Raw genomic sequence first — 22,434 nt, 5'->3', positions numbered from 1 at the left:
CTACTTTTTGTCATTTACATAAATGATTTGGATGCGAATATATGAGATACAGTTAGTAAGTTTGCAGATGACACCAAAATTGGAGGTGTAGTGGTCAGTGAAGAGGGTTACCTCAGATTACAACACGATCTGGACCACATGGGCCAATGGGCTGAGAAATGGCAGATGGAGATTAATTCAGATAAATGTGAGGTGCTGCATTTTGGGAAAGCAAATTTTAGCAGGACTTATACACTTAAAGGTAAGGTCCTCCGAAGGGTTGCTGAACAAGGGGACCTTGGAGTGCAGTTTCATAGCTCCTTGAAAGTGGAGTCGCAGGTAGATAGGATAGTGGAGGCATTTGGTATGCTTTCCTTAATTGGTCAGAGTATTGAGTACAGGAGTTGGGAGGTCATCTTGCATCTGTCCAGGACATTGGTTAGGCCACTGTTGGAATATTGCATGCAATTCTGGTCTCCTTCCTATCGGAAAGATGTTGAGAAACTTGAAAGGGTTCAGAAAAGTGGGCGGCGCAGTGGCTAGCACTGCTGCCTCACAGCGCCAGAGACCCGGGTTCAATTCCCGCCTCAGGCGACTCTCTGTGTGGAGTTTGCGCATTCCCCCCACGTCTGCGTGGGTTTCCTCCGGGTGCTCCGGTTTCCTCCCACAATCCAAAAATGTGCAGGTTAGGTGAAGTGGCCATGCTCAATTGTCCGTAGTGTTAGGTGAAGGTGTAAATGTAGGGGAATGGGTCTGGGTTGGTTACGCTTCGGTGGGTCGGTGTGGACTTGTTGGGCCGAAGGTCCTGTTTCCACACTAAGTAATCTAAAAAGATTTAGAAGGATGTTACCAGGGTTGGAGAATTTGAGCTATAGGGAGAGGCTGAACAGGCTGAGGCTGTTTTCCCTGAAGCGTCAGAGGTTGAGGGGTGACCTTATAGAGGTTTACAAAATTATGAGGGGCATGGATAGGATAAATGGACAAAGTCTTTTCCCTGGGGTCGGGGAGTCCAGAACGAGAGGGCATAGGTTTAGGGTAAGAGGGGAAAGATATAAAAGTGACCTAAGGGGCAAGTTTTTCACGCAGAGGGTGGTACGTGTATGGAATGAGCTGCCAGAGGATGTGGTGGAGGCTGGTACAATTGCAACATTTAAGAAACATTTGAATGGGTATATGAATAGGAAGGGTTTGGAGGGATATGGGCTGGGTGCTGGCATGTGGGACTAGATCGGGTTGGGATATCTGGTGAGTATGGACAGGTTGGACCAAAGGGTCTGTTTCCATGCTGTACATCTCTATGACTCTTTAGTTGTCACAAAAAGAAAGACATCTGATTATTAGCCAGGGTTCCCAAATGGTCTGCTGGATACCTCTGTGAAAAACCCACTGAAAATGTTATAAAGATGTGCCTCTTCTCTGTCACTGCATCATTGAGTGCAAACTGGCAACGGAAGTGTTGGTTTTGACATTTTGACAGCTTAATTTCAAGCACAATCTAAACTGAGGCAATGCATTTTCACATTGTACAGAATGACTTCAGGGTGACAAACTCTGGCCAATGGCTGCTTACATATCAAGGGTACATTGGAAGGCAACAGGATTCACCTCATTTGTTCTCTCCTTAGTTACATTGCTCATTGAAGTCAAACCAGCAGGATTGGAAGGTGTACAGAAATGAGAAGATCTGTTGTTGAGTGGATCAACACCACACCACAACAGAATGATCACATGTGGAAAAACTGGTAGCTTAATGAAGTTTTAAATTTGGGATGGTGGCTGTAATGGAAAATTATCCGTTTACTGTGAAATTAATTATCCATTTACTGTGAAATTAATTATCCATTTACTGTGAAATTTGAAATTTTCTTTAACTTAATGCTGTAGAAGTTAAACAATACTTTGATGAAGGCCTGTAGTCAGCTTATCTCTGTTTGAATTCTGTAAACATTCAACTCGACCTTGCGATAGTCGAACTCAGCGAAAGCGAAACTGTTATGTCTAAGACTAGGGGATTCGCCCTTGATAGCATGATAAGAAACAGAATAAAGCATATGTCTGTACCATGTTAAGGCACTCCTTTACATGAAGGCATCTAGCATTTGTGTACTGGAGTCACTTCTGCAGAGGTAACAATAAAGCTCCTTTCTTCGCTCTTGCTAATAGTTGAGTCAAGTCGATTTAATTTCCACGACAGAGACATTACAGGGAAGGGTAACATTAGTCATTCATTGCCCTTGTGAAGGTACTGCTGCACTCCATGTGTTGTAGGTACATTGACCATACTTTATGTGAAAGAGTTTTTTTGGGGTGGGAGAGAATTGTGTGTGTGGGTGGGGGGGGGGGGGGGGGGGGGGGGGGGAGGTGGTGGTGTGGAGCAGTAATACAGAGAGTGGAGATAATACAGAGAATGCTATCAAAGGCCGTACCTGTCCAGAGAGAAATGATTCAATGATGAGTCCCCACAGGTCAGTGATTGATACACTGTGCCCTGAACGACTTTTCTCTACCAAAGCATTGATGTAATACCCCAAACGATCCTTGGACAGGGCACTGGTCTTGCTTTTAGTCACTTGTTCCTTAAGTTTCTCAATGTGAACTTTCAAATCCTTGAGAGACCAATTGGCATCCTGATACAGCGTAGACATACACCTGGGAGAAGTTACATTTGTTTTACAAGCTTTTCTGACGAGAGGTTGATTGCCAGGTTGATGTATTAGAAGGCATGACAAAGGTGATAATCATTAAAGGGTTATTGTGGGTGACTAACTGTGATGATTATCAAAACTTATTGAGATTGCTGGTTTACCTGAATCCCAGCATTGGGAGTATGTTGAGGCCCAATATGCTGCTGGTTTCATTTGTGATCACTGCTCCATATCACTCTTGAATTCTATTTTCCACACTGTTTTCAGCTGCTTTTTAAATGATCTTCCTTCCATCGCAAGGTCAGAAGTGGGGATGTTCATGAATGGCTGCACAACCCCTCACAAAACTGTGTTGACTATCCTCAATCAAATAATCAAATTATTCCTCTCGAGAGGATTATAAATCCTGTCTCATAACATTTTCCAACACTTTACCCACAACCAAATTAAGGCTCACTGGTCTATAATTACCAGGGTTGTCTCTACTCCTTGTTGAACAAGGGGACAGCATTTGCTATCCTCCAGTCTTCTGACACTATTCCTGTAGAGAATGTCGACAAAGATCAAAGTCAAAGGCTCTGCAATCTCCTCCCTGGCTTCCCAGAGAATCCTAGGATAAATCCCAGCCAGCCCAGGGGACTTCCCTATTTTCACACTTTCCAGAATTGCTAACACTTCCTCATGAACCTTAATCCCATCTACTCTATTCTCCTCGACAACATGTCAGTATCCACAATGGAGAAAGACAAATATTTATTTAGCGCTTCCCCATCTCCTCGGACTCCACGCACAACTTCCCATTATTGTCCTTGATTGGCCCCAATCTTACTCTAGTCATTCTTTTATTCCTGATACACCTACAGAAAATTTTAGGATTTTCCTTGATCCTATCTGCCAATAACTTCTCCGGGTCCTGCCTCCACCTACCATCTTTTTCTTCTTGACAAAAGATTCAACTTCTTCATAAACCACAGCTCTCTTGCTTGACAACTTCCTGCCTGCCTGACCAGTACATACTTGTCAAGGACACACAGTAGCTGTTCCTTGAATAAGCTCCACATTTCAATTGTGCCCATCCCCTGCAGTTTCCTTCCCCATCCTAATCTTGCCTAATCGCATCATAATTGTCTTTCCCTCAGCAATAATTTTTGACCTGCATAATATACCCATTGCTTTCCATCACTAAAGTAAACAAACCTAATTGTGGTCAGTATCAAAGTGCTCACCTAACTAAAAATCTAACATCTGGCCAGGTTCATTACCCAGTACCAAATCCAATGTAGTATTAGATTAGATTCCCTACAGTGTGGAAACAGGCCCTTTGGCCAAACAAGTCCACACCAACCCTCCGAAGAGTAACCCACCCAGACCCACCTCCCTCTGATTGATGCACCTAACATTATGGACAATTTAGCATGGCCAATTCACCTGATCTGCACATCTTTGGAAGTGTGGGAGGAAACCGGAGCACCCGGAGGAAACCCACACAGATATGGAGAAAATATGCAAACTCCACACAGAGAGACAGTCACCCAAGGCTGGAATTGAACCTGGGACCCTGGTGCTGTGAGGCAGCAGTGCTAACCACTGAGCCACCACCGTGCCACCCTTGTATCACCCCTTGTTGGCTTGTCTACATACTGTGTCAGGAAACAATCCTGCACACATTGGACAAAACTGACCCATCTAAAGTATAGTATAGTATACCCAACTATAGTATTTCCAGTCAAAATTTGGAAAGTTAAAGACCCTCATAACAACAACTCTTCACTCTCGCTCCTATCCAGAATGATCTTTGCTATGAGGTGTTCTTCTTCCAAGCGTCAGGTGGTTCGGGATTGGTGATAGAGGCAGCCCAGGACCTGCATGTCCTTGGTGGAGTGGGAGGGGGAGTTAAAGTGTTCGGCTACGTGGCGGTGGAGTTGGTTGGTGTGGGTGTCTCAGATGTTCTCTGAAATGATCCACAAGTTGGGTGCCCTGAATGCCCATTGTAGAGGAGACTGCAGTCATGCCTGCCTCTTCATCGGGTATGTGAAGCAGTCCATCTTCCACAGCTACACCGGCACCATTCTCCACCTTTTCCTCTGCTACGTCGATGACTGTATCGGCACTACTTTGTGCTCCCACAAGGAGGTTGAACAGTTCAAATTCACCAACACCTTCCACCCTGACCTTAAATTCACCTGGACCATCGCAGAACCTCCCTCCCCTTCCTAGACGTCTCCATCTCTGGTGACCGACTAACCACGGACATCTACGACAAACCCACCGATTCCCACAGCTACTTAGACTACACCTCCTCCCACCCTGCCTGCTGTAAAAATGTCATCCTTTATTCCCAATTCCTATGCCACATCTGCTCCCAGGATGACCAATTCTACCATAGACATCCCAGATGTCCTCCTTCAAAGCCCGCAATTTCCCCTTCCACGTGATCGACAATGTCCTCCAGCGCATCTCCACCACTTCCTGCACCTCTGCCCTTGAACCCTCCAATCGCAACAAGGACAGAACCCCCCTGGTGCTCACCTTCCACTCCACCTACTTCCTGATACATCGCATCATTCTCCTCCATTTCCACCACCTACAAACAGATCCCACCACTAGGGATACACTTCCCTCCCCACCCACTCATTCTAGGTAACCCTCCTCTGAACTGCCTCTACACATTTACATCCTTCTTTAAATAAGGAAACCAAAGTGTGCACAGTATTTGCGATGTGGTCACACAATGTCCTGACTAACTGAAGCTCCCATTAATCTTCTTGATTACATACAAAATGCTAGAGAAATTCAGCTGGTCTGGCAATATCTGTGGACAGTTTGTCTCGACATAGATGCTGCCAGATCTGCTGGGGTCTCCAGTATTTTGTTTGTATTCCAGATCTCTGGCATCTAAAGCACTTGGTTTTATATTTAGCCTTTTGATTAAGTGCTGTACCTGCACACTAACTTGTTGCGATTCACGCATGACAAAATTCACACATTAGTCAGGGGTAAATATAGGGTAGGGGAAAATGGGTCTGGGTGCATTATTCTTCGGAGGGTCGGTGTAGACTAGTTGGGCCGAAGGGCCTGTTTCCATACTGTAGGGAATCTAATCTAATCAAAAAGCGAATGAGAATTGGAGCGCTTTCTTAATGACATAAAATTAAACTAGAGGATTCCCCAGCCTACAATGAAACATGATCTTCTGGGGAAAACTCCTCACAGTAGAAGGAAGTTCTGACATTGAATATTCTTTAGGCCAAGAAAGGAAAATAACAGAAGTAAAGACTTGGGAGTTGAGAACAACCTTGGACTGGTTCTGTTTTATTCAGTTATGTTCAAGGGGAATAAAACCTTATTTGATAGATAGCATTAGGTCATTAAAGTATGACATCTTTTGTTACAATAGAATCTTGCAGCATCACACTTTCAGTTATTACCTGGAAATTCAAATAACTTTTTAAAAATCATCAGTTTTTATAGAGATGGAGAACATAACATTGTTTCCAGAGTAATTCTTGCTGTATTTGATGTCATACTGCAGAAGAGCTTCATTCTGTATCTAATTTGTACTGTACCTCCCATGGGAAATTGAGACATTATAGAGGCAATTCTACTCTGTGTTTAATCCATGCGGTGTCTAACTGTGGGAGAAAATATGGGTCCTGGCCTCCCTATGACATGGCCGCAAAACAGACAGCACAAAATGTCTGCACGTAGCCACTAAGCCTACCCACAATGCCTCAAATTGTCCAAACCAAGCGCCCCAGACATCACATATACCTCAGGACATGACTCATCCAGCCCCAGACCAAGAGAATGTACTTTTTAAGATTAACTGATAATGAGCCTTGCACTCCACAACAGCCCAGCACGTCTGCTGTACTTCGGGCACAGTTGCTCCCACTAGGCGTCAAGCCTTCAACCAAAAGGTACTTCGCTTGCCCCCTCAACAATACGAACAGATTGATACCAGGATGAAACCACTAATGCCTACTCCAGCCAAGGATTGGAATCTGCTGAGTCAATTAAGAAACTCATTGTCAGATACTGGACACTTGAATCTTTTCAATGAATGAACTTTATTTCTCTTTGTTGTACAACTCACACCATTGTCTCATAACTCACATTTCATTGTTGTAAGGGTATAAAATTCCACTGTATTCTCTGGGGAAGAAGCTGTGGCTTCCTCTGAACAGCCTGTCCGTGACTGTTTCAGTGGGGTCAAGTCTCTTCCGTGATATCGCTGTTTGTTAAATAAATCCTTGTCAGTTCTCAGTCCCATCTGTGTTTGTGATCTCTAATTAATTGGGCTAAATTTTCTTGACACTAACCTACAATGTCAACCAGAAGCCTGAGCAGAATAATGAGGGGCAGTGTCAACCTTTCTGAGATGCAAAAGATGTAGGTAGACCTAGAAGATAAATGTAAAGTTTATTTTTCAGGTTTTCTTGAGAATGAAAAGGGACCTGCTCATGGCCTAGGTTGGCTGTCAGGCAGGAAATATTATTATATGTAGTCCTGTCATGAAGGTCAACAGAGTCTTCATGTTCCTGGCTGCACTGGGTTCTCTGGCTGACTATTCCCTTCCTGAAGAAGGGCTTATGCCCGAAACGTCGATTCTCCTGTTCCCTGGATGCTGCCTGACCTGCTGCGCTTTTCCAGCAACACATTTCCAGCTCTGATCTCCAGCATCTGCAGACCTCACTTTCTCCTCAAAGATATTCCCTTCCATGTAGCCTACTAACCAATACTGGGGCTTACGTATACAAAAATGGGAAATAGTTTCATCAGATCATGCAAGATATTTAACAGAAATACATTATCAATTCAACTCAACTCACCAAGTTGATCCTGACACTCCAATCATGTAGGTTATACAGTCCAGGACGTGTATCTGCTGCAGCCCATGCAGAGCACCACAAAGGGATGTCATTGCTCGAATTCCACCCCCTGAAGCAAGGATTGCTATAACAGGTACCTGTAAATTATAAAGAGGATGAGTCAGAGTGCCATATAGGGATACCATTTCTCCATCAATGATTGTTATAATGAAGTTATATAATTCCATGCACTAAAGGAGACCATTTGGCCTCTTTTGAGCATGCCCACTCTTAGAGACAGTTTTCTCGTTAAGTCCCAATCAAGTGAGAACTAGTCCACGGAAGCACTTACCTTAAATTTGAAAAGAAAAAGTTGAATGATGCTCTGTAATTTTACTCGAGATCATGACACACATCACTTTTTAATCCATACAGTATTATAAAAGTCAAACCTTGTACATTAAAAAAAGGAGCAATTATATTTTAGAAACAACTGTATTTTCCTGATTCTTATGAAACAAGCTGGAGCAAATACAAGCATTTGATTGCTTATTTAGGCATTTACTTATGGAAACAAAGATGATATGATACAACAGTAGTTAATAATTCAGTAGTTAGCCTCTATCTGGACACTGTGTGTCCATTTCTGGGTACCATCCTTTAGGATGGATACCAAGGTTGGATAGAACATAATGAAAATGTATTGTATGAGCATGATTCAGGAGAGTTAGGAGGAATTTTTTGTTTTGCTCCCCCAGAATGCAATGGCTAAAAGATAGTAGACCACCTCCATTCAAGAATAACTTTAGAAGAGAAGCTTTTTTTTTAGAAAGACTGAACTATGTGGAAAAGACAGGGGAGTGAAACTAATTGGATATGTCCTCCAAAAAAAACTAGCAGAAATGACCAACCAAATAGATTTATATGACATTTTGTAATATTCAAAGGCAAATATAATAACACCATCCGGACAATGAACACAAGTCCAAGGAGACAGTTAAATTTAAGAAAGGTAATTAAAAGAAGTCAGTGTAAAATGCTGAATGATGGTACAACGATCAATGAACATACAAACTAACATAACGTTGGAGCAAAGCAGACCATTGCCTTTAGTAGAATCTGCATTTATACAGCGTCTTTTGTAGGGTAGCCCTTATGCTTCCATATGAACATTAAAGTCAGAAGCATAAAGAGACTACTTAATGCCTTGGGCCAGCTCTGTCATTTTATAAGGTTATGGCTGATGCGTTTGTAGCTTCAAGTGCACTATGCTGCCTACCCTGACAACATTCAACTCCTTTGCTAATGTCAAAACCATCACTAATTTTCTCATTTTTATGTTGGAACTAAGATCTGAAGAGGAGAATTGAACTTTGAACAACAGCTGGTATTTTTTATTTAAATAAACCAGGAGAGAAGAAAAGATTGATGTTTGCTGTTGGGAATTGGCCTGGCAAGATAAAGCAGGTTAAGTACTGCACTGCAGACATCAGATTCTGAGATGTTGCTATGCTTAGGGACTGGCAGATGGTTTGAAGTTGAATTTGTCTGTCAAGGAAGGACTGGTCCTGGCCAGCCACAGAGTACGTTGAAACAAAAATGAAACGAAAGGGTGAACTAGCTGTGACTGCTTTTTTTGGCCAGGAGATAACTTTGTTTTGGAAGCTTCTGGATTGAGGTTGTTTTTAGTTTTTGCTCCATCTGGTTACTCTCCAGTTACTGACTTGGTGAATGTTCTGAGAAAAGAACCCCAGTCTGTAAGAAAGTAGTAAAAGTTTCCAGAGGTCTGCTTAAGCTATTTGCACTGACTGGTGAATTCAGAATTCAAGCAAGATATACAGTCCATAGTACCTGTAATACAACCCATCATTGAAGAATTTCACGAGGCCTAGTATTCATCATTGAAATGGCAAATAATGTTTCTTTAAATTTTATTTTTAAAATTTATCCCTCAACTGTGTCCATCTGCTGGTGTGAAAGCTGGCTGGTGGTCAGAGGGTGGGGGCAGTTTTATGATTGATTGCTGCTTAGATTGTGGATATTAATTATATTGCCTTGTAGATTTATCTGTGTTCTGCTAAAGTTACTTCTTAATAATAAATTGTTAATTTTTGTTGAAGTTAAAGTTGGTTTCCAAGATATATTATTGTGTAAAGTCTGGTTAGGGACATTGAGGGTTATTAAATGTTATTAAATATTAAACGAGTAATTGAGGATTACTAAATGTTTTAATTTCACTGTGTTGCCAATCCAGTGATAGTCAGGCCGACTGGTTTGGCTTGTTATCCCTGCATCATAGCACTAATCAAATGTCTGATGAATATGAGTCCTGCAAGGTTTGTAGCTCAGGTTGAGGTTTAGGGTATAGGTTTGCTCACTGAGCTGTAGGTTTGATATCCAGACATTTCATTACCTGACTAGGTAACATCATCAGTGGCGACCTCCAAGTGAAGCGAAGCTGTTGTCTCCAGGGGTGTACTGGGTCTTTTAAAGACCCATGGACAAAATCAACATCATCTACAAAATTCCATGCAAGGACTGCCACAAACACTGCCACAAACACTACGTAGGACAAACAGGAAGAAAGTTAGCCACCAGGATACACGAACACCACCTGGCCACAAAAAGACACGACTCTCTCTCCCTCGTAGCCCTACACACGGATGAAAACAAAACCACCAATTCGACTGGGACAACACATCTATCCTGGGATAGGCTAAACAAAGATATGCCAGAGAATTCCTAGAGGCCTGGCACTCTAACCACAACGGCACAAACAAACATATAGATCTAGATACCATCTATCAACCCCTCAGAAAATGAACAGGAAATGACATCACCACAAACCCCAGGAACCCCATCCAGGACATACATATAAATAGAAAGCAGGATACAACAGCTTCGCTTCACTTGGAGGTCGCCACTGATGATGTTACCTAGCCAGGTAATGAAACGTCTGGATATCAAACCTACAGCTCAGTGAGCAAACTTATACCCGTATATGAGTCCTCTTAACATTCAATGGTCTTCCTCTACTAAGGTTGAGAGTATAACAGTCTCACCATCCTCTAACAGAAAATAATTCTCCTCATTGTGAAATTGAGACAGGAGACCTGGGGATTGACAGAAATAAGTCTCCACAAGGCCCCAGTGAAAGATTAGGACTTTGGGCCGCTTCGCTTTTTTCCCAGCTATTCTTAACTAAGTGTCAGGAGATAGATTTGGATTGTTTATGGCTGGGGGGGGAGCGGAAACGTTTTGCAATCTCTGTGACAGTCAGGGAGCACTCTCATTTTTGAGACCTAATAAAAAACAAAATTGTGAACACTGACATTTTGTTGACAAAGTCCCAGATTTGGTGATGGCATCAGTAGCTACTTACAGTATGACTCCCACTGCTAAATTTCATGACTTAGAACTGGACCTAATGCATCCCAATTTCTACCCTCTAGAGTACTGGGCAGAAGTCCCACTCTCTGTATTTCAAAAAGGATTTTTTTAAAACTGGGGAAAACAGAATATTCACAAGGATGTTATCAGAAATTAGGAGACAACATTTAGAAAAAGATTGAGTAAACTGAAACACTTCTTTGGAAAACAGAAGATGAAGAGGTGGCCTAAAAGAGATCATAGACTCAGAGGCCCACAGCACAGGTAAAGGACCTTAGGCACATCAAGTCTGTGCCAGCCAAAATAAGCTACTGATGATTCTAATCCCATTTTCCAACAACTGTCCATAGCCTTACATCATAACTATACATCTAAATACTTCTCGAATATTGAGTGTTTCTGCCTCTACTACTCTGATAGGCAGTGAATTCCAGATTCCCACCACTGTTTACATGTTTCCTCACATCACCACTAAACCTTCTGCCCCTTACTTAAAACCTATGCTCTGGTCACTGATGCTTCCACCAAGGCGAAAAGTTTCTTTCTGTCTGACCTACCTATGCCTCTCATAATTGCAATCATATCACACCCTCATTCTTCTCTTCTCAAAAGGAAAACAACCCCAATCTATCCAATTCTCTTTGTAATGAAAATTCCCCAGCCCAGTCAAAATCCTGGTAACTCTCCTCTGCATCCTATTCAGTGCAATCTTTTAATGTGGATTCCAAGACTGCAGAGAGTATTCTAACTGTGGTCTAATCAATATGTTATACGCCACATGATGCCATACAACACACTGATGCCCTTTTGACTGACTACCGCTGGCAAACATGATAGACTGCCCAGAGCTCTAGCTGAAGGGGTCAAAGTGCAAAAAAGGCAAGGCCAGAAGCAGCCAAGCAGGTGCAAAAGCCAGGGATTGATAAGAGAGCAAGTGAAGATCTCAGAGCTATGCTCTGGTTGAATACTTGAGACTGTTGTTACTATCCCTGCACACAAAATGTTCTTGCAGCACATTCCAAGTGCTCCAAAAAGCAGCGTGGAAGTGCAGAACTGTCTTTCAAGTGGATTGAAGGCATACCATAAGGGTGTGGTGAATCTGATACATTTTTGATGCCAAGGTTCATGGATAGATGATACATGCAATTGCTGCCATTGGGATATTAGTGACTGCTGTCCAACATGGAGGTCTGCAGGAGCAAGCAGCAAAGCTGGAGTTGTAAGATGGTAGCTCTGATTTTCATGTTAGAAACTAGTGGGTGATAATTTCCATCTGGCAGGCTGGAGAATGGGAAATTACATACAATGACAGTTTCACTAAGGTCTCTTGCCACTCTCTAATGAGAATCTCATCTCACTGCTCAATACACGTTTGGAAAACAGGGTTGTTTGCTTGTCACATCGATAAGCCCCTACCTCTCACCTCGTGCTGATTCCCAAATCTCTCACCAATGCCCACTTTGTTAAAGATCTGAGAAGAAACCTCACTGTGTCTATTTTTACGGAAGAGTCAAAACAGAAATTGCAATTATGAGGTGTATTAAACAATTAATGTGATACATAAGAGTGAGGAATGAAATATTAAAGTATTCAACATTCTTGAAAGTTGATAAACCATCAGGCTTGAAAATTAGTGGTCAAAGACATTAGGATTTGAAAATCTTTCTGACAAGAAATCATGTCATTGAGGCACTTAACAGGCCAGATGGCTGGTTTCCACGCTAGGATTCTATGATAACAAACTGCCCTGCTGAATAGCCTGTATGGAATCCAAACATTAAGTCACTTCAAATTGGAAAATGATTTGCAAAGTCTAATAATTTTACGCATGTAACCTTATTTTAACTTAATACCACTTGCTCAAGGGCAATTATGGAAGGCAACAAATGCTGGCCTTACGACTGATGCCCATATAACATGAAAAATATCTACTTTTTAAAAAAGTTAACAATATCTCAGATGCTAGCATAACGTAAACAGCAATAAGACAGCATTCTAACATTGAAAACGTTACTAATGTTTTCATATTAGTCATCAACATTAAAATATATTTTAAAGTACAATATTTTGTAAAAATGTTATTGTTTTATATACTCATGTAAGTTTCAGCCAAGCTCTTCATATCCCTATAGTTAGAAAATTCAGTGATTCGCCTCTCCCCTCTTACATTGTAATTAGCTCTCCTACTCCCACCACACATCGTCACACATGCCCCTCTTCTCAATGTTCCTCTTCCAACTCACTCAGCAGCCTGGACTTTACAAAAGTCTTACAGTTACAGCAAATCACTCAGAGTCATTGAAACGTACAGCATGGAAACAGACCCTTCGGTCCAATCCATCCCTGCCGACCAGATATCCCAATCCAATCTAGTTCCACCTGCCAGCACCTGGCCCATATCACTCCAAACCCTTCCTATTCATTGCAATTGTACCAGCCTCCACCACTTCCTCTGGCAGCTCATTCCATACTTGTACCATCCTCTGTGTGAAAAAGTTGCTCTTTAGGTCTCTTTTATATCTTTCCCCTGTCACCCTAAACCTATGCCCTCTAGTTCTGGACTCCCCAACCCCAGGGAAAAGACTTTGCCTGTTTACCCTATCCATGTCCCTCATAATTTTATAAACCTCTATAAGGTTTACCTCAACCCAAAGATCTATCCACAACAGCCTGAAAACATATTCAATGATGTAACATCCACAACCCTATCAATGGGGTAGAGAATTCCATAAATTCACAATTCTCTGAGTGAAATTATTTCTCCTCATCTCTACCTTAAAGGGGAACTCCTTATTTCAGACTATTTCTAGTATTTTATATAAAACAACCTTTTAGCATCCAATCAAACTCCCTCAGGATCTCAAATATTTCTAAATTCCAATGGATACAGATCCGAACTGTCCAATTTTCCCCCAGTTTAACATTTTCCTAGCCAATGTGGAGGGATTTGAAACAGTTGCACTAACCCTCACCTCAATTACTAAAACAGTGAGATGGCTACTATAATTACTTTATTTATAGCAAGTATTATTGTTAGCATTTTTTACATTATTATAAAAAGTAAACTGAAGCTGTTGAGAGCTGCAGTATATCTATTGCTCTAATATAGTTAACTTGAACAACAGAAAATGTTTTCTTTCCCTCCCCTCTACCTCCAAATGAAAAGCATGTAACCAGTTCACCGCATTCTTTGCTTTACTTCATACATGGCTGTCCGTAGGAGTCTTCTTTAGGTTCAGCACCTTCTTCAGTGCTCGTGCACTATATTTCTTTCTTTTTACAAGGAATTCCTTCTCTGGATCAGCAATGTCAAAATTCAGGCGCACATCAAGACCTTCATAACTGTGCAACAAAGACATTCACAGTCAAACGCAATCCGTTGAGTGAGGAAGTATAAATCAATTTAACCCACTGAATTCATGGGTTAAGACTGACCTGAAAGCAATGGTCAGACTAAATAGTAAACTTCATTAAAAAGACATTAACACTCTGTGACATGTATAAAGTGTAATTTCCAAACAAGTTCTACAGAAGAGAACATCCATGAGTACATACAGGCACAATCTAGTTGAGATTAGATTAGATTAGATTAGATTACTTACAGTGTGGAAACAGGCCCTTCGGCCCAACAAGTCCACACCGCCCCGCCGAAGCGCAACCCACCCATACCCCTACATTTACCCCTTACCTAACACTACGGGCAATTTAGCATGGCCAATTCACCTGACCTGCACATCTTTGTGATTGTGGGAGGAAACCGGAGCACCCGGAGGAAACCCACGCAGACACGGGGAGAACGTGCAAACTCCACACAGTCAGTCGCCTGAGGCGACAATCTACCTTTGTTGAATTAGTGAAAAAAGGTTTTGAAGAGAGAGATAGCAGACAGGAACAGGGACAAGTAATTTAGGTCTTCAAGTCTTTTTAGCAATTACTTTTGTATTCAGAAGGGGCCTTTAGCATAACCGAACAACCAAAACTCACATAGGCATTATAAAACAAATCTCTGACACAAAGGTATGTCAGGAGACATTCAGTCAGATAGGAGGTACATTTTAAGAAGTCTTAAGGTGGAGAGCAAGATAAAGAGGCCAAGGGGTTTAAGGAGGGAATTCCTGAGCTTAGTCCCAATGCAAGTGAAGGCATGGTTAATACTGGAGGAGCCAGTAAAATCGAGAATGCTCACAACAGGCCAAAATTAGAGGAGTAAAGATATCTTGAGGTGTTTCAGGGCTGGAGGAAATTAATGAACTATGAAAGGCCAAACCAAGGAGGGATTTTAAAATACAGATGAAAACTTTAAAAGGGAGGTTTTTGGACGATTAAGGGAGAGCTGTACATGAAGTGTATGGTGCGATGGATGGATGGAGATTTTTGAGTTACACACAGACAGCAGACTTTACAGAGGGTATGATGTTAGTGTTAGAATAGCCAACTTTGGCAGTAGCAAACCAACAGAACAGTGGAGCTGCATTGATGGGTCAACTGGGCAATGTTATGGAGGTGGAAATTCCTGGTCTTCACAATACGCAGATATGTATTTGAAAGCCCAACTGATGGTCAAAATATAACACTGTGGTTGCAAATAGTCTGGCGCACAGTCTCAGTTATGGAGATGATTAGTTAGTTATAAGGAAATGGGATTCATAATAGAGACAAGATCATTCAGTACTGAGTGTGTGACAATCAGTTTTGACAATTTAGAAACAGAGGAGTGAGTAATAGGAGAGAGCAATATAAAGGTGACTGTTGTCAGTGTATATGTAGAAACTGATGTATTTTCAGATGATGTCGCTGGGAGACAAAATGCTGACAGGAAACTGGAGGCAGCAAGGATAAATGCTTGCAGAACACTGGGGCTAATGAGAATGAGCGCAAGAATAAGCAGGGCAAGCATTGATGTTTATTCACTGGTTACAATTAAAGGGGAATGGAACCAGGCTGAATGCATTACTCACACAGTTGGATGATGGTCAAGATGCATCAAAGCGAATGAGGTGATCAATTGCGTTGAACACTGCAGGCAGGTTAAAAAGCAGGAAGACCAAATGTCATGCATGATTTAGGTAAAAACGATTTAGATATTTTGCTGGGACCAACAATATGACTAGAGCAATTCAAACATGGAATTCCAGGAATTATGGGAATGGATGAGGAAGAAGAGAACACATTCAGAGATTGGAGAGAAGAGCAGGTTTGCAGATTGTATGATAGTTTGCATATTAAGTGGTTTGTTTTAAAAATGGAGAGTGATGATAGCAGGTTTGAAGGCAAAAGATTATTAAGGCAGGTTTGAAAGAGAGAGAGGAACAGAACCTGAGCAGGCAACAATCTCAGTTTAAATGCAAATCAGGAGGGAGGTTTCTAATTCTCACTAAACCCAATGTTCTTAGTCATTTCTAATAGGTTATTCCTGTTCTTATTGGTGAAGACAGAACAGAGGTATGATTTTAAATGAGTTCATTAACCATTTTTCTTTCCTATTATAACTTCCCTGTTTCTGACTGTAAGGATCTATATTAGTTTTCACTAATCTTGTTCTTTTTACATACCTATCGAACTACTACGGTTCGGCCTTATGCTTCCTACAAGCTTACTCTCATTGTCTATGGCAAGCCTTGCCATAATCATTGGGTGTTTGTGTGGTTGGACTGGGACTCAAGCCTCTTGGTATTGCCTCTTGGCGTCTCTGTTGGCCTTACGAAGGTCGTACCTGGGATTTGCTGTATAGGCCAGGGTTGCTGATTGTACAGCTCAGACCTGGACTTTAATAGGGAGTGTACTGCGCTGGTTTATCCATGGTTTACAGTTGGGGAACATTAGGATTAACGTTTTCAGTATGCAGTCTGCTACACACTTACTAGTGAAGTCTGTGGCGAGGTTCAAGAAGGCAACTCACCACCACCTTCTGAATGACAACTAGGGATCGGCAGTAAATGCTGGCTAGTCAATGATGCCCACAACCCATAAGTGAATGAAAAAAAACTCCACTACCACACATTTTCAGCCCTTGGAAGCAAAGTTAGCATTCATCCATTTGGAACATTGATTTTCAAGCAGCTCTTCCCAAGTACAAGAGAAATATTTCAAGGTTTGGCTGACTGACATTTAGGTAAACAGTGTACTGCATTAGTTATATGCATATATAGTTAATGGAACATAAGTCAGAGATCAAAATGAACTCACCATCTCTTAGCCTTTAGTCTCAGGTCAACATTCTGATCCTACAAGAGATACGGGGAGGCAAAGTTACTTCTGCTAACCAACGCAAGCTTCCCTCTCTGACTTAGTCTCTTCTGAATTTTGTTTTACTGCCTAAACACATGTATTTTCAGCAATAATGTGAATTCCTTCCCCAATTCCAGTATTGAAAAAGTGATACTCTGTGGACCTGTTGGGGGAAGTATTATCATTCAAGCCAGCGAAAGTGAGGACTGCAGATGCTAGAAATTACAGTCGAGTGCGAGTTGCTGGAAAAGCGCAGGAGGTCAGGCAGCATCCGAGGAACAGGAGAATTGATGTTTTAGGCAAAAATCCTTCATCAGGAATGGCCCTCCACCCTGAAGGGCTTTTGCCCGAAACATCAATTCCCCTGCTTCTTGGATGCTGCCTGACCTGCTGTGCTTTTCCAGCACCACACTCTAGACTCATTATCATTCAAGCCACCAGTGATGAATAATGGACATGTGAGGATAGATACATTTTTCTTTCATGTTACAACCAGAGATCATGAGGTACAGCTAGTTCATGGTTTGTGGAAATTTAATCCAAAAAAACACTGAAAATACTCTTTTTGCTTTTTCAGGTACGCTTCCTTCCAAAAGGCCTCTATTTGTTACTTCTTTCCTCCATGTGGTTGGGAGGAGATACATTTTATTTCTACTCTTCCCTGCACCACATGCCAGTGGTTCTCCCAGTCAACAAGCTGGATAGAAGATTTCTGACAAATGTTAAAATCTAACAGGGCATGCAGGGGACATGTAAGCTGGTTGATGCAAGTTTTCAGCTTTTTTCTTTAGGAAAATGCTTGGGTCTCCTCCCCACTTCCCTCTGAGGTAAGGAATCAGGATATTCTTGCACTGGCAAATTTGACAGCTTGAAGTAGCACTGCAACAGTATACACAGAAGCCTCAGTATGGCTTGCATTCATAAAATTGTTGCTGTTGAGTTCATTTTAACAGACCAGGTTGCAAACTACAGCGACAGTCAAAACAGTTAAGAGAATTCCAAACTGCTCACTCATAATAATGGACAAATGGGCTTGGAAAGTGTGATTCACTTTAATTTGATTCAGAAGGCATAATGTTCAGTTTTAAATTGTATTAAATTGAAGTGAAGGCCACTATTAATGATTGCACAACATTTCAACCACTTCACACCTTCCTCTAGTTATTGTCAATCGGCTTTCTTGGACATTGTTATGACATATTTCTCGAACGGGTGGGACTAGTACCCAGACTTCTCACCTAGAGGTAGAGACACTACCATTGCACCACAAGACTCTCATAACTGCTTTCTATGCTTCGTAGAGTCGAAGCGTACCATTTCCCTCAGTCAGGGATAATTTCTCTCCAGGGAAATCAAAAGATAGACCCAATCTCTGACGAGCCTGGAGTCATTAAACTTTATGGCGTAGAGTGGGGGAAGGGGGGGTGGGGCATTTGGCAGTTGTGCTTGTGCCAATTCTCTGAAGGTGTTTTCCAATTTACATAGCAGCAGTGGGATTTAAAAATGAAGTTAAACCAACACTTCTGCACTAAATGCTAGTCTTCTGCCATGACATGAAAGTGAACTGATGGGGAGATGCTGAAACTGCACAGAGGAGCATTGCATCCTCATCTTTTATTTAAAATAAAGAGAAGGTCTGACTATTTTAGGCAAAAGTGAAATGAAATAGGACAATTTCTAAAAGTCAGCAGAAAGGCTGAGATGCTGGTATTCATAATAAATTTTCATAGCTGACCTATTGTGGGACTAGTAAGTGTTACAAGAACCCTACTCAGGTGCAATCAACACCACTTACTTAGCACTGAGCAGTTATGAACAGACTGCTCACTAATAATCTAATTAATGATAAGAAATATCACACCTATAGTCAACTTAAGAATAGGAGCTAACCAAAGGGTGCTCTTGTGTTGCAGAAATAGTGTCCCAGCTCTAAGCCAGGAAGTCTCGGTTTAAGACCCACCTGCTTCAGAACTGTATCATAACAGCTCTGAAAATGGGAGGTCATGTGGCGGCTGTACAAGACGTTGGTTAAACCACTATTGGAATTCTGCGTGCAATTCTAGTCTCCATGCCGTAGGAAGGATATTGTGAAACTTGAAAGGGTACAGAAAATATTTACAAGGAAGTTGCCAGGGTTGGATTGTTTGAGCTATAGGGAGAGGCTGAATAGACTGGGGCCGTTTTGCCCTGGAGCATTGAAGGCTGAGGGGTGACTTTATAGCGGTTTGCAAGATTATGAAGGCCATGGTTAGAGTAAATAAAAAAAAAGGTCTTTTCCCCAGGGTATGGGGAGGCTAAACCTAGTGGGCATAGGTTTAGGTAAGAGGGGAAAAGATTTAAAAGGGACCAAAGGGGCACCTTTTCACACAGACAGCTGCCAGAGGAAGTGGTGGCTGGTATAATTAAAAATTTAAAAAGGCACCTGGATGGGTATATGAATAGGAAGGATTTAGATGAATATTACCAAATGCTGGCAAACGGGACTAGATTTATTTAGGATATCTGGTCAGCATGGACGGGTCAGTTCCCATGCTGTATATCTTCATGGCTCTATAACAGGTGGTTTAGACAAAAAAATCTAGAAGCTGACCAATGGATTTAAATACTGCTCACCTTGTCAAGATTCATTACCATGTCCACATTCTTTCCGATAGGAAGATGATACAATGGCAGGGACCCTGAACCCACAATACAGGTTTCCTTCACCATTTCAACATGCATATCATCCTGTGACAAACGTGCAGAAAATGTTCACAGTTATGCAACAAGCATATTGAATCTGCTCGATTGAAAACATTCAGTCCTTTCGTATCTTAGTGTCCCAAAATAAAGCCCTATCCCACTTCTCTCAAGATATCGGATTGAACCATTTAAGACGTTAAATTCTTAAGAGTTTAACAGAGTTGATGATGGAAAATTGCTTTGGGGAGGCGGGGGGGGGGGGGGGGGGTAGGAATGTTGTCTGTGTGTTTTTTAGAGCCACTTATCACAGTGTCAGAATGAGAGGTGTGACATTTAAGACTGAGAATTAGGGAGATGTAATAAAGTATGGTGATATTGTCACTGGTCTAGTAATCCAGTCACCCAGGCTGACACTCCAGGGACATCAGAATCCTACTATGGCAGAGGGTTAAATTTAATAAAACTGGGAGTAAAAGCTACTCTAATGGTGACCATGAAATCATATTGTCACTCACGAGAATTTACTAATATCCTTATTTGATTTGGCTTAGATGTGACTTCAGATACACAGCAATGTGGCTAACTTTCAAACATCCTCTGAAATGGTCAAGCAAACCACTCAGCTGTATCTAACCAATACAAAATCTGTTAAGACAAATGAAACCGGATGATCACCCGTTAAGGTAAAGTCACCATCATCCTAGCAGACCAAAGGCGAGAGGAGAGATTGAGAAGGAGTGTCCTTCATGGTAATCTTAGCCAGCAAGGGAATTCAACCCACACTGTTGGCATCATTCTGCATTGCAAACCAGCTAGTCAGCCAACTGAGCTAACTGACCCAGGACATCAGAAACAACAACAGCATACATAACCCTGTCAATGCTCCTCACTAATGCCTGGGGTATGTCAAGCAAAGACCTGACATTGTAATTCTCTCAGAAAATGTCCCAAACATCACTAACCCTGGCCCATTCCTGTCCCATCAATATGACAAACTGACCAGAAGTGGCAGCACGGTTGTATACAGTCAGGAGGGAATTGCCCTTGGAATCCTCAATCCTCAATCCTGAGTCCAGCACCCATGAAATCTCATAACATCAGGCTAAACTTAAGGAAACTTCCTGCTGATTACCACCTGCTAGCCTCCACATTTGGAAGAAGCAGAGAGTGGCAGGAGCTCCATGAGCAGGATTTTAATCTTCATCACCAAGAGTAGCTTGGTAGTACCATTACTGACGGAGTCTTAAAGGACACTGACCTTATGGCACAAAAAGAAAGGGAAATATGCTTGACCTCATTCTCTACAATCTACATATCACGCAAACATCTGTCCATGACAGTATCAACAGAAGCAATCATTGCAAGTCCTTACACAGAGATGAAGTACTGCCTTTACAATGAAGATACTTTCGTGTTGTGTGGCATCATCACCAGGCCAAATGGAGCTGACCTAATAACTCAACACTGGGCATCCATAGACACAATGGGCCATCAACAACACCCGAATTATACTGAACCACAGTGTGTAACCTCATGGCCCATAACACCCCCCACTCTACTATTATCACCAAGCCTGGGTTCACTTCTAGTTTAACTGAGAGTGCAGGAGGATATGTCAGGAACAGTACCAGGAATACTGAGAAATAAGGTGTTAACCTTGTGAAGCTACAACTTAGGGCTATTTGCATACCAAACAGCATAAGCAGCCTGTGACAGACAGAGTTAGCCAATTCTAAAGCCAACAGATCAAACCTATGCTCTGCAGTGCTGCCACTTCCACTTGCGAATGGTGGCGGACAATGAAACAATTCACTGGAGGAGGGGCTTGCAAATATCTTCATCCTCAAAAATGGTGGTGGAGGGGGGCCAGCAAATCAGGGTAAGAAATAAGGTTGAATCTTTTGCAAGCATTTTCAGCCAGAACTCATTCCACTTGATACAAAAAAAATAACTGAAGGTGCTGTATTGCACAAAGGTTCAGGCTCTGACAACATTCTGCTAACATACTGGAGACCTATGCTCCAAAACATTCTATGCCACTGGGCCAGCTGTTCAACTACAGTTACAACATTGGCATCTCTTTGGCAATGTAGATAATTTTCCAAGTAATTCGGTACACAAAAAGTCAATGTGTACCATGGCCAATTATTATAGAACATAGAACATAGAACAATACAGCACAGAACAGGCCCTTCGGCCCACGATGTTGTGCCGAACTTCTAACCTAGATTAAGTACCCATCCATGTACCTATCCAAATGCCGCTTAAAGATCGCCAATGATTCCGACTCTACCACTCCCACGGGCAGCGCATTCCATGCCCCCACCACTCTCTGGGTAAAGAACCCACCCCTGACATCTCCCCTATACCTTCCACCCTTCACCTTAAATTTATGTCCCCTTGTAACACTCTGTTGTACCCGGGGAAAAAGTTTCTGACTGTCTACTCTATCTATTCCCCTGATCATCTTATAAACCTCTATCAAGTCACCCCTCATCCTTCACCGTTCCAACGAGAAAAGGCCGAGAACTCTCAACCTATCCTCGTACGACTTCCTCTCCATGGAATCTTCGTATCATCGTTTATATGTGTGTGTATGTGTATGTGTGTGTGTCAGTGTTTTTAGAAAAGGAAATATTGATTATATATTTTCAACACCCAAACATGCATCTTTCCATCATAGTTTGAGTAACATTGCT

At 41.9% G+C, this 22,434-nt stretch overlaps 1 protein-coding gene across 2 annotated transcripts in view; it reads right to left on the bottom strand.

Moving 5' to 3' along the window:
• Positions 1-22,434, bottom strand: part of LOC122553857 (cytosolic phospholipase A2 zeta-like) — a 115,759-nt gene that overhangs the window by 42,503 nt on the left and 50,822 nt on the right. For both annotated transcript variants that reach the window (XM_043698296.1, XM_043698297.1), the window contains 5 exons: positions 19,667-19,780; positions 17,012-17,049; positions 14,032-14,167; positions 7,457-7,593; positions 2,406-2,628 (listed from right to left, as the gene is read on the bottom strand). In XM_043698296.1, coding sequence (XP_043554231.1) covers positions 2,406-2,628; positions 7,457-7,593; positions 14,032-14,167; positions 17,012-17,049; positions 19,667-19,780 — 648 coding nt within the window. The remainder of the gene's footprint in view (positions 1-2,405; positions 2,629-7,456; positions 7,594-14,031; positions 14,168-17,011; positions 17,050-19,666; positions 19,781-22,434) is intronic.

This window comes from Chiloscyllium plagiosum, chromosome 10 (genome assembly GCF_004010195.1).
Source record: "Chiloscyllium plagiosum isolate BGI_BamShark_2017 chromosome 10, ASM401019v2, whole genome shotgun sequence".
In the NCBI taxonomy this organism is placed as follows: Eukaryota; Metazoa; Chordata; class Chondrichthyes; order Orectolobiformes; family Hemiscylliidae; genus Chiloscyllium; species Chiloscyllium plagiosum.
Note: the sequence above shows the minus strand (reverse complement) of the source record. Positions and strands in the feature narration are given on the sequence as shown.